The sequence below is a fragment of the Elephantulus edwardii genome, unplaced genomic scaffold (genome assembly GCF_000299155.1).
Source record: "Elephantulus edwardii isolate Elephantulus edwardi_28Jun2011 unplaced genomic scaffold, EleEdw1.0 scaffold00164, whole genome shotgun sequence".
Taxonomy (NCBI): Eukaryota; Metazoa; Chordata; class Mammalia; order Macroscelidea; family Macroscelididae; genus Elephantulus; species Elephantulus edwardii.
The window spans coordinates 3,551,706-3,568,661 of record NW_006399914.1 but is presented as its reverse complement, the minus strand read 5'-3'; the positions used below and the strand labels follow the sequence as shown (position 1 = coordinate 3,568,661).

At 39.4% G+C, this 16,956-nt stretch overlaps 1 protein-coding gene across 1 annotated transcript in view; it reads left to right on the top strand.

Annotated features, from left to right (window-relative positions):
* The window catches only part of FBN1 (fibrillin 1), a 303,046-nt gene that overhangs the window by 209,392 nt on the left and 76,698 nt on the right, over nt 1-16,956 (top strand). Inside the window, exons 19-30 of the mRNA XM_006895296.1 lie at nt 514-639; nt 1,196-1,315; nt 1,537-1,674; nt 2,493-2,543; nt 4,453-4,578; nt 6,888-7,115; nt 9,743-9,868; nt 9,991-10,119; nt 11,013-11,138; nt 11,250-11,375; nt 12,948-13,070; nt 14,403-14,528. Of these exons, the coding sequence (XP_006895358.1) occupies nt 514-639; nt 1,196-1,315; nt 1,537-1,674; nt 2,493-2,543; nt 4,453-4,578; nt 6,888-7,115; nt 9,743-9,868; nt 9,991-10,119; nt 11,013-11,138; nt 11,250-11,375; nt 12,948-13,070; nt 14,403-14,528 (1,545 nt within the window). The remainder of the gene's footprint in view (nt 1-513; nt 640-1,195; nt 1,316-1,536; nt 1,675-2,492; nt 2,544-4,452; nt 4,579-6,887; nt 7,116-9,742; nt 9,869-9,990; nt 10,120-11,012; nt 11,139-11,249; nt 11,376-12,947; nt 13,071-14,402; nt 14,529-16,956) is intronic.

The following is a 16,956-nucleotide window of genomic DNA, read 5'->3' as shown; positions in this document are numbered from 1 at the left end:
GAGGAAGAAACATCCATTCTAGAATTAACTCGTGTGACCTATAACCTACATTTTCTAAATAATAATTTGGTTCCTTATACCAGTAAATCAATCTTTTTTAATTCTAGAACAATGAAACAGCTATATAAAGGTCAGTGATTTCCAGCAAGTCCAGGTTTCCTTCCTGCTAAAGAACAATGAGAATAGAATAGTCTCTGGTGATTTTATTCAGGTACAAGTCCTGACCCTTTGGTACAAGGTCCAGCTCTCCAACTTCCACTAAGCTTTGCCTAAGGCTCGTGCAGCTTATGACAAATAAGCTGCAGTATCAAGGGTAATTGTAGACACTTAGTGTAGATAATTAGGTCAAGGCCCCAATTTCTTCTAAATTTAGGTAAATTCGGCAAAAACCAATGGGATGGGAATTTTATGTGATTAAATGAATCAAGTCAATATGACCTTAGAGCCCTATCTGAATAAAGAAATAGCATGGAAAGGATGGACTCTTAAAAGCCACTTTTTATTACTTTTCAGATATCAATGAATGTGCATTGAACAGTCTACTTTGTGACAATGGACAATGTAGAAACACTCCTGGAAGTTTTGTCTGCACCTGCCCTAAGGGATTTGTCTATAAACCAGAGCTAAAAACCTGTGAAGGTAAACTCAGTGATTGCATTTATACTGTGTACTTTGCCATCTTTTGAACACCACTAGAAAATGATAAAAATAATTTACAGAAATGTATATTTTAGACCACAGTGCCACTTTAGTTGAAATTCTGTGGTCTGAAATGGCATTTTTAGGCATTTTTAAGCTACTTACAGTATTTACTTACTATTGACATTTTATTGGCCATTTCTTTTGCATTTAAAAGTCATATAGAATAATTCATTGTGCATTTACCTGAAATTGGCATTCCATTTGCCATAATTCAATAGATAAAGAACATGTGTATATGCTATTTCAGTTAGTAGTCCAGAAATCACACTTATGCTCCAGGTTTTCTGAATAAAAAGATTTAGTCAAGTGCCAGATTCTACACTATAGAGATGTGCTCAGTTACTATTTTAGCTTGCCAAGGGGGTACAAAAAACCCATTTGGGCTAGCTTTCCTATCTAGTAAAGGATTTGTGGTAGCAACTGAGGCCAACGTCAAGTACTCATTCATGCCCAAGACTAGCTTTTTGCAGTAATAGACCTCTTTTTGTTTCAGACATCGACGAATGCGAGTCAAGTCCTTGCATTAATGGAGTCTGCAAGAACAGCCCAGGCTCTTTCATTTGTGAATGTTCTTCTGAAAGTACTTTGGATCCAACAAAAACCATCTGCATAGGTACTTGTATTTCTGAGAATGATTTTTCTCTGTTTATTGATGCTGTTGCATTTAATGCCAGCATTTACTAGAAAAGAGTCAAGTATGAACACAATTTCAAGTCATCACTATCCCTTGTTCCTTGATGCTCTTCTTGATATAAATCCAGGCTGCATGCTTGCTTGAATTATTTATGTCATTTCTGTTAAATATCTACTAAATATCACTCCCTCCTTCTGCAGAAACCATCAAAGGCACTTGCTGGCAGACTGTCATCGATGGGAGGTGTGAGATCAACATCAATGGGGCCACTTTAAAGTCTCAGTGCTGTTCTTCTCTTGGCGCTGCCTGGGGGAGCCCGTGTACCCTCTGCCAAGTTGGTAAGAGAAATGGATGCAATGTGGCCATCCCACTGGCTGCTTGGCTTAGAGAGGCAAAGTTGGAGCCCTGAACGTAGCTCATTTTAGTTTTACATGGTAATTTTTAAAAGATTTCATGGTGACAACTTCAAGGAAATGTTGCTGAGTAGGAAACAAAGAGAAGTGTCAAGGATAATAATTTTATATGACTTTCATTATTTCCTTCTTTCCCATCACCAGATTATAATGCTTTTAGTTGGTGTTGGTTTCTTGGAGCAGGAGTGCCTACTGGCTAACTGGAGAGCTTCATGATTAAGGGCACTTTTCATAAGGAGCAGATTTTCTTCCAAAAAAGAAATTGATATAACGAAACTAGGATCCATTCCTAAACATTGTAAGAGTTTCTAGTAAGCTACATCTTCTGTTGGGCTGAAGTTTGAGAATCTTGCTCATGATGCTTGGATGTATAAAGTCCTTTCAGTGTGAGCACTGCAGGATGGATATATAATCTCCAAGCTCTCCAAATTTCTATTATGATGATCCTGTAGAGTGACTCCTGTTTTAGAGATAATAGAGAGAAATCATCAGCCATCACCTTAACATAGTCTGTAGGGTACTTTGGCTATTCTAAACGTCTTAGAGGAATTAAGGTTTATTCAAGGAAATGTGTCTTTATTATTCTTCATCACCTGTACTATCTCAGAGAAACTTTCTCTCAGAACTGTTCAAAGCAATTTATGTTCCATTCTCTTTCCTGTTTCTCCTACTAGGTTGTGAGTATAAAGTCTGAATGTTGTTTTTTCATATTTATGTGTTTTTTGGGTTTGGTTTTTTTCCAGATCCCATATGTAGTAAAGGATATTCCAGAATTAAAGGGACACAATGTGAAGGTATTTATGACTATTTATAAACTGTGAATTTATGTGTACATGAAGAATGGATGCGTTAACTTGGGCTGAATAAAAGCATCTTCCAACTTCTTGGGAAGAAATATGCAGCAAAGGAAAACAATAGTCAGAGCTGCAGAGTAGAACAGATGTGAATTCCACATGCATGTATATTTGCTATCTCCAGTGCTAGATCACTATGGCCAACGGATAGGCTATCTGAAAATGTTTTAGGCTAACCATAGTGCAACGTAACTGCTCTTTCAAAATACAGTGAAATAGAAATATTTATGGAAGCTTTAAAAGTTATATCTTTTAAATGTTTTATGGCCATAGCTGTTTCAGAGGGACACATTCTACTATCACTTTGTTGAACAGTCTCTCTGTCTTCCTTCAGTTTACTGCAAGTCTTTCTTGCAGAGTCCCAGATAGACATAGGTCATCATGACTAACACAACCTGACATGACATAGCAGCTGAAAAAATTTTTTAAAAACAGCAATTAGTCCCATATGTGGGATAAAAAGACATTTCCCCCCCCTCTGTTAAAAAAGAACACCACAACCCCCACTGAAGGTCTTGCTTTCCAAATGATGACTGAATCTTTTGGCCTTTGTCTGGTCCAGACCCATTGCTAATAACTTATCTGACCTCAACAGTGTACTTGGATATCCAAATGGCCAGGAAAAAAAAAGAGAGACAAAAAAATATGGACACCCCCCCCCAACTATTCTTTCTACAAGGAGAGATTAGTTTGGTTGTTGGTGGGGTTTTTTAAACATTCTTGACTTGAAAAGTTATTTCTTCTAAGTAGAAACAACAAGTGAGTGAATTTCTTAATCAGTGCTCACCCTTTTTGGCGTTAGTAACTGCCTTTGGATTAGCTTGATGACAAATGCTTTTTCCATATTAAGTGCAAAGAGCATACTGCACTCCATTTGGTGAACTGGCAGGACTGGTACAATAGACTGTGGAGGAGGAAGGAATGGCCATGAACATCTTTCAGATCTCTTTAAGTTGGGGCTACAAAGACTTTGACAGAGCAGCCAGAAACAAAGCTAAATGAGAAATACCAGTTGTGACTGACTTGACTCCGAATCACAGTGACTTTGTGTGTACCAGAGTAGGACTGTGCTTTATTGGGTTTTCAGTGGCTGGTTTTTCACAAGTGGACTTCCGGATCATTCTTCAGAAGCTCGTCTGGGTAGACTCAAACAGCAGATCTCTTAGTTAGCAGATGAACATTTTACTCTTTGCACCATCCAAAGACTTTGAATTAGAATGTTTTCTCTGGACTTGCTTAACTCAGAAAACCCTTAGCCTTTGGAACTGATTCAGACATGACCCTCCAGCAGGTTTTAAGAGGCTAAAAAAGCACAGTCCATCTTTTGCCTCAGAGCTGCTAGTGGATTTGAATCTCCTGAAAGTTGCAAGCCTTGAGTTAGCAATGGAACAAACTGTCAAAATATGCTTTTTTGACTGGACTAATGTCTTCCTCAGTGGGTCTATTTTGTGCTCACCTTCAAGTGATGTCTTTGGTGCTAATTTCAAAGACCACATTTCTCTTTCTTTATTTCCAGACATCTGGTCTCATAAAGCTAGTTAGTTATACAATCTCTGGTAACATTATCTCAGATGTCATCAGTACACATAACTGCCCACCTGCCATCTCCTTGGCTGTCTAATTTGAAGATGATTGTCTATAAACTCTTGGATCTGTGGTTATAGAGGGGCTCAGTACGGTTCCTAATCATTCTTTAGAATTTCTTTATAAACCTTTAGAGGAAAATTGATTTTTTTAAGCTTTTTAGGTTCAGAATAACTCTTTTCTGTTCTTGCAACAATTATTATTCCATAAGTGGAATAAAAGATGTTACACAGTTATATTAACTAAACACTTTTTTTCTTCATAGATATAAATGAATGTGAAGTGTTCCCAGGAGTGTGCAAAAATGGCCAGTGTGTTAATAGCCTGGGGTCCTTTAAGTGTGAGTGTCCCAATGGGATGACTTTGGATGCCACAGGGAGGATCTGTCTAGGTAAGTACCGAGCTCATTATTTTTGTAAACATTAATTTCTTGAAAGAGTTACTAAAATCTCTGATAACATGATCAAGCTAGACGTTTAGTTTCAAGCCTAGACCTACATGTCCCTCCAAGCTCAGCATTTCCATTAGGATCCATGATCGTTTCCTTGACAAAAAGTCTTTCATATTTAATCTCTTCTTTTTATTCTTTGTAAAAAGAGTAAGTAGTATGCTAGTGAAGAGAAGTTGTAATCCTGTTTTGATTTGTAACTATTATATACATCACTTATACTACTAGTTATTGTTATGAGGGAATCTTTCCTTATTAACACCATACATAGATTGTAGGATATGGGTTGAATTCTAGGGATAGGAACAACCTTGAACTTCATTGGAAAATGCAGCCTCTGCCTCCTAGAGATGTGCTGCTGTTGCCTGGAAGGGCAGATCCTTCCCCTGTGAGGACATAGCTGTAGTGTAGGCACTCCAGGTTGTTTTTACTGCCAATGTTGGCAGGATTCCAGCATTAGAGTCACCGTACCAATGCTGTAGGAGATGCCGGACAGAGCCTAGAACTGTAATTCTTTAGAAAGATACCCTACGTGTTTGTAGTGGCAGCAAATTTGAAGCCCAAAATCTTGTTTGTGGAGTCCAGTGGACTTAGTCCAGTACGACGGCTGTGACTCCAGACAGCCTGGCCAATGCCTCACATCACTGCTATCTGAGTCTGGCTCTGAGAATGATGCTCAGCTGTACTTCTTGCCTTAAAGCGTATTCCCCTGATCAGCCTCTTGCATGAATGAAGTCTCTTGGAGTGGTTAAAAGTGTGGTATGTGGTTGAGGGATTTGGATTATCTTCAAGCCAGAATTAACAGACCTCTTAATATAGAAATAACGGTTTATAGTGTAAGTGGTACGTTCAGTGCTTGAGTTCAGAGCTGGGGGTCTTTTGCAAATAGAATGTTAGTCAATCCTCTTGTGAGTCTTAATTTCTTTGTTTAGGAGGAGGCAGAGTTTACTGGAGCAATATTTTTTGGTTCTTCCCTTGAAAGATGACTCAGTGATTAATTAATAATTCATTTTTTTAAGTAGCCCTTCTTAATATTGGTAGCCTGAACTTAGTGTTTTCCAGAAGGCTTCAGAAGCCCTCTGATGTCAGAGGAAGCTCAAGTTCTCTGGTGAGTGGCTAATGACCACACTGTGCAGGAAAAAGAGAGGCTCTGGGATTTTTATTACATTCTACAGTTTCCAGTTACATAATCTCAACTGAATTTTTCAGCATCCCCTGAGAGATGGTAGAGCATCATTTTTCAGTTATGAAAATTTAGATTCCTCATACCCCAGGTTTAATGATTTGCCTAGCATACGTGACTTCTTAGTCATAAAGCAGAGTTAAAAGCCAAGTCTTCTGACCATTGGTCTGTTGATCTCACTAGTCATCCACATCCAAGCAGTCCCTTGCATTTGAGTTCATCCTAACAACAGCTCAAATTTGGGGTTATGTCTGGGTGTATCCTTTGTATCCTGAAGAGTGTGTGTAGATGACAGGTGAGGTAAGAACACTTGTAAGAGGAGTAAATGACTTTTTTTTGTTGTTTGGCTTCTGCTTCTTAAGTAGAGTGGTCCTCCTATTGGAGCTCAGCTTTCTGTCTCTCCAGAAGAGAAGTGAATCTGAGGTACAGACTGTTAAGCTCCTTAAGTAGAGTGCAGCTGGTAAGAGTTAAAGAGAGTCTGTTAAGACACCACAGAGCACATGTATCTGTACTAGGCATGTCCATACAAAACCAAAATGTCTCCTGGAAGCACATCATGTGATTTTTGAGTATACAGTTCCTTATGTCAAATTATAAAAAAAAATGCTCAAGACTGTAAGGGAACTTTACATAAATGCAAGGTACAAATATGAGCTGATTTTTAAAATTAGTTTTTATTAGACCAGGAAGCCTCTACAAAAAAAGGCTTAGCTATCTTTTGAGAGGAAAAAAAAAATTAATTCTGGTTAATAATATTAACTAGAGGGAGCTCTGGTGACCTAGTGGTAAGAGGCTGCTTTGCAATCTCGAAGGCACGTGGTTCAAATCCACCAGCTGCTCCATGGGAAAAGGTTGGGCAGTCTTCTCCCATGTGATTTACTGCCCTGTAAACCTGCTGCTGGAGGGTCAACTGTGGGTTAGTTCCAACTTGACAGTACACAACAACAACAACAGTTAATAATATAGGAGATTGAGATGGGTGTTAATACTAAATCTAACAAAGCATTGGCAGTTTTGGATGCTGAAAACAGAAGTGCTGTCCTCAGCCTTCCCCCTTTCCCTCCAACAGATATCCGTGTGGAGACCTGCTTCCTGAGGTATGATGACGAGGAGTGCACTCTGCCCATTTCTGGCCGCCACCGCATGGATGCCTGCTGCTGCTCTGTGGGTGCAGCCTGGGGGACTGAGGAATGTGAGGAGTGTCCCATGAGAAACACACCTGAGTACGAGGAGCTCTGCCCCAGAGGACCCGGATTTGCCACAAAGGAAATTACAAATGGAAAACCATTCTTCAAAGGTACAGTGTTCATAGAGGCTGATTGCTTTGCTTTCTTAGGAAGACAGGGTTCTGCCAACTGGAGAACTAGCATAAACAGCATGAGTGCAGACATTCTGGATCACCACCGCAGCTTGCACGTCTTGCCGTCAACTCTAGACAGCAAAATTTTCATTTTGTACTTGACTCTTTTTCCTGTATCTTGAAGTTTCCCTGGGTCACTTTCCTCTCTCTCCTAGCCACTGTCAAGTGTCAAGACAGATTCAATGCTATTACAAACTCTAGACTCATTGTGATTGAATTTTAGAGGCTGTAAATCACCCAGGAGGAGTCTGTGCATCATTGTGTCCAGAAGCCTCTGGTGGATTTGAACTGCCAGTGAGGAGTAGTCTGTAGGTTAGCAAATAATATCCCTCCATGAAAGGAAAATCTGCTCGAGGAAATTTGTTTATTATTTTTTTTTACCATATAATCTCCTCCTGTTCAATTTATTGCCCCTGAAAACCCACTGGAGGGTCAGCTGTGATTTAATTCTGACCCAACGGTACACAACAGAACCATGCAATAGGGCTTTTTATTTGAAGCATCCATGTCATTGCCTTCTACCATGAGTAAAAGTTTATTGAATTTTTTTTTCTTGGTCTGTTTATTTTTTCCCATTGCCGGCAAGTCAGTTATGACTTGTGGCAACCCCTAATGTGTTAGAGTAGGACTGTGTTAATATTGTTCTCAATGGCTAATTTTTTTGGGAGATTAGACCAGTAAACCAAGGCAACTCCGGATGAACTTAAATATCCACCATTCGTTTAGTGACCAAGTGTGCTGATCGTGTGCACCATTCAGGGCCTCCTGAATTCAGAATGGGATTCTGAGAAACCCAGTAGCTGTGTTCTTTGTCCAAGTACAGTGAGATTCATTCTTATATCAAATACACGTAGGTGGTTTGTGATGTTACAAATATTATTTTAGTTTGTTGTTGTTCAGTGCCATTGAGTTGATTATGACTGTTAAAACAGATAAGCTTTGCCCTATCCTGAACTATCCTGACAATCTTTGCTGTGCTCAAACTCTTCACTGTAGTCACTCTGTCAGTCTCTTTGAGGGTATTTTAGTTTATTCATGCCATTATCTAAGAATCATGTAGAACATAGGAAACTAAAGATTTAATTTAACCTCAGAAATTAATCGAACTTTTTTATGTGCAGTGATACAGAAGTAAACAATACCTCAGCATGTGGAGAAAGCATAATAACTGGCTAGTCAGAATGCCAATTGCTCAAAGCCCTCCTGGTGTTCCCAGTGGGGAGTTGTGTGCTCGCTGTTCACTTTTGCCTACTTTGCCTTAGCCTGGACCTGGTTATTAAGCTTTGTGACTGAATTGGTTTATGAAAGAGGAGAAATGAATGTGCAAGTATCGTATAATTTACCTTGTGTAGAAAAGCAGAGTTTTTGGTTTATTTGCTTACCAGTTGTTTATTCCATGAAACCCTGGAGATGAAAATTGTCCCTCCCATTGAAAGAGAGAAATTCTAGGTGACCCTTTGAAATAACTCATAACTAAACTCAAAGGAACTTAAAAGCTTTGCTTCCAATGGCATGGCAATCCTTGGACACAAAAGAACCCAATGTTCTTGAGATGTAATCAGCCAGTTCTGTCTCTCATGACATTATGTAGAAGTGAACTTATTTACACTTACTGGCCTTTTAGTGTTGCATTGGGAAGGGACCTATTAAGACTGACCTTGTGTCATATATGACATAGAGAGGGTCTCCTGTTGGGCAAGAAACTCCCTGAATTATGTTAATGTAAATTAAATGTAATGTTAAGCAAATATTATGTCTTACTTTAAAAATAATTTCCATAATAAAGGGCATCATTGAAATTCTTCTTATAATTTGTGTATATCCAAAATGTATCAAAGAGTATTGAGTAAATAGGTCATCATTTAATGCACTCGGTAGCTATGAGGCAGTGTCTTTTCATAATCTTCTGTGCTTTAAATGTAGGGCAGTAGTGGGTTAGCCTTAGTTATATATTCAGCAGATGTTAATGAAATGTGCACTTGCTGACAGAAAAGGACATAGGTTAACTCAGTGGTAAACCTTTAACCTTCCTTGTAGGACACTCAGGTTGGATCCTTGGCACAGTTCTACCTGTGTACCACCCAAGGCTTGTGTATTGCTATGATACTGAGCAAGTTTCAGTGGATCTTCAATAGTAAGATAGACTAGGAAGAATGGCCTGGAGTTCTGTTTCCAGAAATCAGCCAGTAACACACTCTCAGTCACAAAATTCAAGGGGTTATCTTGTGCCTGGGGTTAGCATGAGTCGAGGGCCAAATAACAAGAACAGCAATGGCTACCATTTGTTGTCGTGGGCCCCAGAAGTTCAAAGAAACATACTCTTTGCCTCTGTCAAATTGCTTTCTAAAATGACTTTGAGAAGGCTGGAAATGTTTACATGGCTTAGTTTCTCATGGATCATTGCATGTTGCTTAAAATGAGTATTGCCAAGTCCTTATAGCTTACTCAAAAATTATAAACACCTTATAAATTCAACTCTCCAACTTTCTGGGTTTCCAATGACAGATGCTTTGAGCTCCTGGCTGGTTGTTCATCAACTTCCTCCTGTTTTCTTTTTCTTAAAGATATCAATGAGTGCAAGATGATTCCGAGCCTCTGCACCCACGGCAAGTGTAGAAACACCATCGGCAGCTTCAAGTGCAGGTGTGACAGTGGCTTTGCCCTTGATTCTGAAGAAAGAAACTGCACAGGTCAGTGAAGGAAACTCCCCTGGGCCAGGGGGAAGGGTCACCCTTTAAAACTCTTGACCATGTTGCTCCAGAATTCCCATCACTCTGCTCCTCATTCACTGACCTTTGTTGTTTTTGCCCAGACATTGATGAATGCCGCATATCTCCCGACCTCTGTGGCCGAGGCCAGTGTGTGAACACCCCAGGGGACTTTGAGTGCAAGTGTGATGAAGGTTATGAGAGTGGATTTATGATGATGAAGAACTGCATGGGTAAGTTAGGCGGCCGCTGAACAACACAGCGAGAAAGAATTCCAAAAAGCTTTCATGACTTGCAGCTTCTGCACCAGGTACTTTACGTTCCTCCAGTGTATTGTTGGTCTTCAGACCAGTGAGTGGAGAATCGTCTATGGCAGAGGGGGATGGGCATGCAGAAGGAAAGAGGCAGTTCACGTTGTACGGTTTGAGGTAGCCTCCGAAACCAGTTTTGTGTCCTTGAGAGGTGAGTTTAACACCTGAAGGACACACCCTGGGGAAAGAAAGCAATGCAAGTGAGCTATATTAGGGATCACATGACAGGCTTTCTCTCTAGAAAAAGGATCCTTAAAAAAAAAATCTCCAGACAGAAGGTTGAGAAAGCAGGTTGTTTTAGATTAGGTTCCTTGGACACTGAGCCTCAGATGGGCCTCCCTGGAAAAAGTTGTTGCTTTGTTTGTTTTATTTTTGTTTTTTTTTTTAAGGGAAAGAGCGTTTTGTCAGGGAAACTTAAGAGGGAATTAGGGGAACAGAATGGGGCCCGGGTTAGAAGATAAGCAAAGAGTTTGGCTGCATTTTAGCCTCAGCCTGACCCCAAGGGGAGCTCTGGAGAGTGAATGATACCAGATAGCTGCCCCACTTCGAAGCAGAGAAGCCAGGATCTTAGTCTTTCATGTCAGTTCAGTCAGCTTTTTTGGCCGTAAGTCACCCCCAGGATGGGGGAGGTATATCCTGTCTCCCCTTCTCAGGCATTTCTGGTTGAAGTGAGTAACCTTTCTTTAAAAGGGGGGCCTGTGGGCTGTTAGCCTCCAGAATACCCGGCAATTGGGGTATGGATGTATTAACATGACAGAAGGGATCAGGGCAGGATACCCTCACAGTCCACAATCTGGCTCACTTCTATCCCGCAGATATCGACGAATGTCAGAGGAATCCTCTCCTGTGCCGAGGAGGTGTTTGTCTGAACACCGATGGAAGTTACCGCTGTGAATGTCCTCCTGGTCACCAGCTGTCCCCCAATATCTCAGCGTGTATAGGTGAGGAGGGAGATTTTCAGACTGCTTACTCGTGATGAGTCATTTGCTCCACATTTCTGCCCGAGGCAGACACTGATGGTTTGATTTCTGCTCCTCTCATTCCCTAACTAGATATCAATGAGTGTGAACTGAGCGCGAACCTCTGTCCTCATGGCCGCTGTGTGAACCTCATTGGGAAGTACCAGTGTGCCTGCAATCCTGGCTACCACTCCACCCCTGACAGGCTGTTCTGTGTGGGTGAGTTCTCCAGTTTCTTTTCATTTTATTTATTCTCTAAAGCAAGTATGTTGCAAAATATTTCTGTCCCTCTGGATTAAAGATGAGAAAAACGAAAAACTTCCTACTTATGATATTGGTTAGAACTCCTCAGGACATCATTTTAAACCCCTAGTCACAGCTGTCCGCTGCACCACATTGTTGCTGTGAGATTGGCAAGAACAATTTGATACCTGTGGTCAAAAGGCCAGTTTGACCTCCGGAGCTGGACTATTAGAGCAGTGTTGTCTCATTCTGCAGCACGTCATCCAGCTGAAGGAAAGGGACACATTCCTTCTGTGTGGTCTCCTTTCTCTCAGCTGACCCAATCTCGGGCGTCATCTCCTGGGAATTCATAGTAGAAACCTAGTTTCTGTTAAAACACTGTAAGAACTTCATAATTTAGCTCCCTAGATCACAAACTTTTCTGATCCCCCAAAGCTCAGAGAGTACACTGTTGAATTCTGTTTCCATTACTAATTACTTTTACTTACTTTTTTATTATCTTCCTGTGAGTAAAATTCTTTTCATAGTGGCTCATATACTTTGAATTATACCTCCCTTATATCTTCAAAGAGCCATTAAATGCAGGATAGGAAATGTCTTAGCTCTAACAGGTATAATTTGGCCCATGAGTGGTAAGATATGCTTCATTTCTGTACTTCTACACCAAGGCAGATCATCAATGGATTACTGAGTACTTGAAATAAATTGAGTATGTGGTAGAAAGACCAATAAAAGGGAAGAAAGAGCATAAGATGCAGTATCTGACTTGGGTCATTTTAAGAACTACCTCAGAAAGATTAGACCTGCTCAAAAAGTTTCAAAGAACAGTTATTGAGAAGAAGACTATGTTTTATAAAGAAATGGAGGCTGGGTTTGGCACTCTTAAAGATGAGTTTTTGTGGGACAAGTTTTTGTTTTGTGGCTGACCCACTGTAGGTTTCATGGTGCGGAGAAGAGTGGTACAGAAAAGCCTGTGGCTTTTTTTTGCGCCCAAAGTCAAAGTGAAACTTTGTCAACACAGCCAGATTTTGCCTGGTTTGGGGTGTAAACCATGTGGAACTGCCAAGTCTCACATGGTTTCTACCCAAAGCCATAAATCAGCCCAAATTCTTCTGAAACATGGCCCAGGACAACTCAAAACTCCAACTCTCTTAAAAAGGACTGGAACCTTAGCCAATCAAATGGAATTTCACCTTTTAACTGAACCCTTGACCAAGAAAATTTCACCCATGTGCCCACTAACGTAATTATGATCTGTTCTCAAAACACCCAATATTTCTCCTCAATATTTCTCCTATATGATGTGTAACTCTCTCTCCTGCTACTTCACCATAAGCATTGTGATGTTAGGGATGCAAAGTCTCTTATTTATTCTTAGTTCCTTACCTCTTGTCACTTAGTAAATGTATAGTTAATATTTACTGAAGAAATGCAGCAGTGACTTCTAGTTGTATTTTGTTTGCTTTCCTTGACTTGTGCCTAGAAATATTAAACATGGGTCCTGATCATAAACACAGATAAAGATGTTATCCTCTTCCTTTTTTCTAGACATTGATGAATGTAGCATAATGAACGGTGGTTGTGAAACTTTCTGTACAAACTCGGAAGGCAGCTATGAATGCAGCTGCCAGCCAGGATTTGCACTAATGCCCGACCAGAGATCATGCACTGGTGAGTCATGAAGCCTTGTGTTAAAATCTCTCACTCATAGTACCTTTAGAAAAGTGACTCAGGACCCAGGCTTTGAGTCAGACAGACCTAAGATCATATACTTGTTTTGCCACTTCTTTTAGCTTTATATTCTTCATCATGATAGTCAGTACTAGATAGCACATGATAGTCTGTACAGTGAGGTTTTGATTGCCCATGTGAAAAGATGTCAGGAACTTAGAACAGGAACTGACATGTGCTAAATAAATGGGATTTGAAATCAATCTCCCTTGATTAGAAATTTGAAGAGTCTGATCCTTTAATCTAGTGAACTATTATTTGGGGTATGTTCTCTAGACCAACAGCATCACCTGAGAACTTGTTAGAATGCAGACTTCAGGTCATATCCTTAACCTACCGAATCATAACTTCCTGAGGTGAAACCCTCTAATCTGGACATTAACAAGCTCTCTAAGAGACACAGATGCATTCTGAAGTTTGAGGGCCAGTCCTTTAATTTTTACATCCTGTTTTATCATCCTGAGCCAGAAGATCCATATCTAGCCATCTAGGAATAAGAAACAATGTGAATTGGCTGGGATTAAAGAAAGAACATGAATTTAGTAACTGTAAGAGTTTATCTGCTCTGGAGAGATGCTATCTAAAAAATCCTGGATATAAATTTGGCTATATATTTCACATACTCTGGACATGTTATCAAGAGGAACCAGCTCTTGAAAAAAGACATCATGCTGAGAAAGGTCATAAAAAAGAGAAGACCCCCAACAAGATGAATCGACGCAATGATTGTAAAAAATGGGTTCCAGCATGTCGGAGACCCTGAGAACGGTACAGGATAGGACAGGGTTCAGGTCGGTTGAGTATAAAATTGCTGGGAGTTGTTGTCAACACAGTGGCACCTAACAACAAAAACAACAACATAAGAATTATATGTTAAGAATAAATTTTATTACTTAAAGTGTTTCTAAGTGCAGATGTTTGTAAATCAATAAAATTGGATATATCCTTCTTTACTTATTTAAGATTTGGCAATGAAAAGAATGAGATTCATCATCACTTTTGGATGATTTCTTCATAGTAGACATAAAACTATTAAATAAATGATAAGTTTTTAAAGTGGGTGTTGCTCTCATTCTGAAACATGTTGTGAACCTTGAAAACAATTCTTTCTTTGTTCACTTTGAGATGATAATCTGATTAGATGGTTTTATAAAACTTTGTATGTGAAAGCTAGTGGCCCTATGTGAGGAAGCTGAGTTTTTTAACTTTTCCATGACCCTATGATGGAATCAGTGTCAGTAACATTTGGCTGTTGGGTTTTTGTCTCCGCAGACATCGATGAGTGTGAAGATAACCCCAATATCTGTGATGGTGGTCAGTGTACAAACATACCAGGAGAGTACAGATGTTTGTGTTATGATGGATTCATGGCATCTGAAGACATGAAGACTTGTGTAGGTGAGCAAAGACAGAATTTTCAAATATGTCTATTTATTCAAACGCATTGTTAAACTTTATGGAATTAGTTTTTGTTTGTTAATAGATTGATCCAAAGAAGAAAATAAAAGCATAGGACTGATCTTTCAGTTATTCTTCCAAAGAATAATAGCTCTCTTTTTTGACTGTCTGATGGTCTTCTCTGATAGAGCCGCAAATGGCTATTTTTATCCCTATGCATAATTTTGTCTACTTAATGTTCCCTGGGTTGTGACTAGATTTTAGGCATTTAAAGTGTTTGACCAAAGGTGGAGAATATTTATCTCAGCCAAGAATGCAATAACTCTTTGTTTGGATTGTTTTTGTTGCTCTGTTTTCAAGTTTGCCAGTCATTTCTTCTGTAATATCAAGTCTCCTTTAATCCCATCCGGTGTGTTTTTCATCTTGGACGTGATAGTTTTTGTCTCACACAGTTTACATTTTCATATCTTCTCTTTATTTTATATGTTCAATTATCCTCTCACTTAGTATCTTTTAATGTCCTAGTATACTAACTCTATCATCCATGTCAGTTCTGGATAATTTGAATAAATTGACTCTTTTCATTTTGGGTCTTATATTCCTGCTTCGTGTGTATGTCTAATAATTTTTTATTAGATGACATTTGATTAGATGCCACACACTTTAAGGTATTGGATGTTTGTCGATTTCTAGAAATAGGCTTGATATTTATTCAAGAATATAGTTAAGTTACTTGGAAATAGTTTGATCTTTTCCAAATACTTGTTTTAATCTTTAATTCAGCAGTAGTTAACCTAGGGCACATTTTATCATATGTGAAGATTGTATGAGGGTAGTATCATGCATTCTTGTCTAACTTCATGAGGTGGGAGGAGAATCATTATTAGTATCAACAGCCCAAGGCTTTTTGCTGTCATGTGGAGTTCAGACATACTTTTGACCTTCAGCCTTTTTATCAATTCTGATACCAGTCTTCCGTCCAATGCATTCTTTCTCTCCTGGGTCAGAGAATTCACTGCAGTAGACACACAGAATTGACAGATCATAGTTACAGTAATGAAGTTTATTAGAGAGGTGTCAGATTAAGGATCAAGAATAATTCAGGACAGTCTCTTCTCAGCCCTGCTCTGGCAAGTGCTACAAAGATCTTTAGCTTTGCTGAGAAGTGTTTAGAAGAACCCTACTTCTCCAGTCATCCTCAGCCTGAAGACACTGAGCTCTCTGCCTCCACAGATCAGTGTACCTGGCTTTGCCAAGTGTCCAGGGATGTCTCATTCAGCCAAGCCTCCTGCCTAAACTTAGCTTTCTTTTCTCTGTGGCCCAGGAAGGCCCCCTGCCGTTTCCTCTTGGTCTCTTGGTTAGGCTATCTTTGCTACTGCTTTTTCTCTGCCATTACTTGTCATTTCTCACATCAACTCTTTCTCTTTTTTGTCTAGCAGGACAGCAAAATTGACCCAACCCTTCACTAGGATTCCATAGACCTCTTTTCCATGGTCCTACTTCTGCAAATGTCCCATGCACCTTATTTGCATTAACAGCAATCTATCCTCTCTCCTTAGTGAGTCGAAAGCTCCTTATTTGCATAGTTCCCACCCAATTATTGTGTGACATTTACAAAAATTATGGCTAGAAGGGCCATATTGAGTAATTTATGGCATTGTAATGTGTGAGTCTAGGCTCTTGTTACTTTACTCCATGCCTTGGGGATTATGAAGTTTTCTAACTCAGGTGGTGGATCAGCTCCAGTTCCAGACCTTTACGAAAATGAGGATGATCCCTTTTCATCTCTTTGGGTGGTTCTTCTTCAGCATCAAGTAGTTTCCTTACATTCTTGCATTGATTATTTCCAAGCTGAGTAGTCAAGAGAACCTCCACAGACACCTATTTCTCTCTCCCTTTTCTTCTCTTTCTTGTGTTGTTTAGTCTTCCTTATGAACATTAGCTACTCTGGCCTCCTTGGACTGCAACACTGAACATGGGATTCCCCTCCTCTAGAATGACCTCGAAACTCTTTCTTCACTAACTTGTGGTAATTGTAGACATTCATCTAGTTTGTTTTCTCTTTCCTATGAATCACTGTCTTCTCTTGCCTAGTAACCAATATCTAGAAAACTGTTTTTTTAAAATTTTTTATTTAGCTGTTTCATGCAGGGAGGCAAATTTAGTTCTTGCTACTCCATTTTGTCTGGAAGCAAAAGCCTAGAATTGACTAGCAGCCCTCACTGAATATTTGCAAAGTCCTAGAAATTAAAATTAATATAATATAATAATGTTTTTTACAAATTAATTTGGGAAAGAAGTGACACTTGTAAACTACCTGCAGTAGGACTATCAGTTTATTGATAAGTCTTTTAAAAATAAAGAAACTAATCTGTTAATGTCATACAAAGGGAATTAAGTTTCACCTTGAAACAGTATGCTGTTTTAA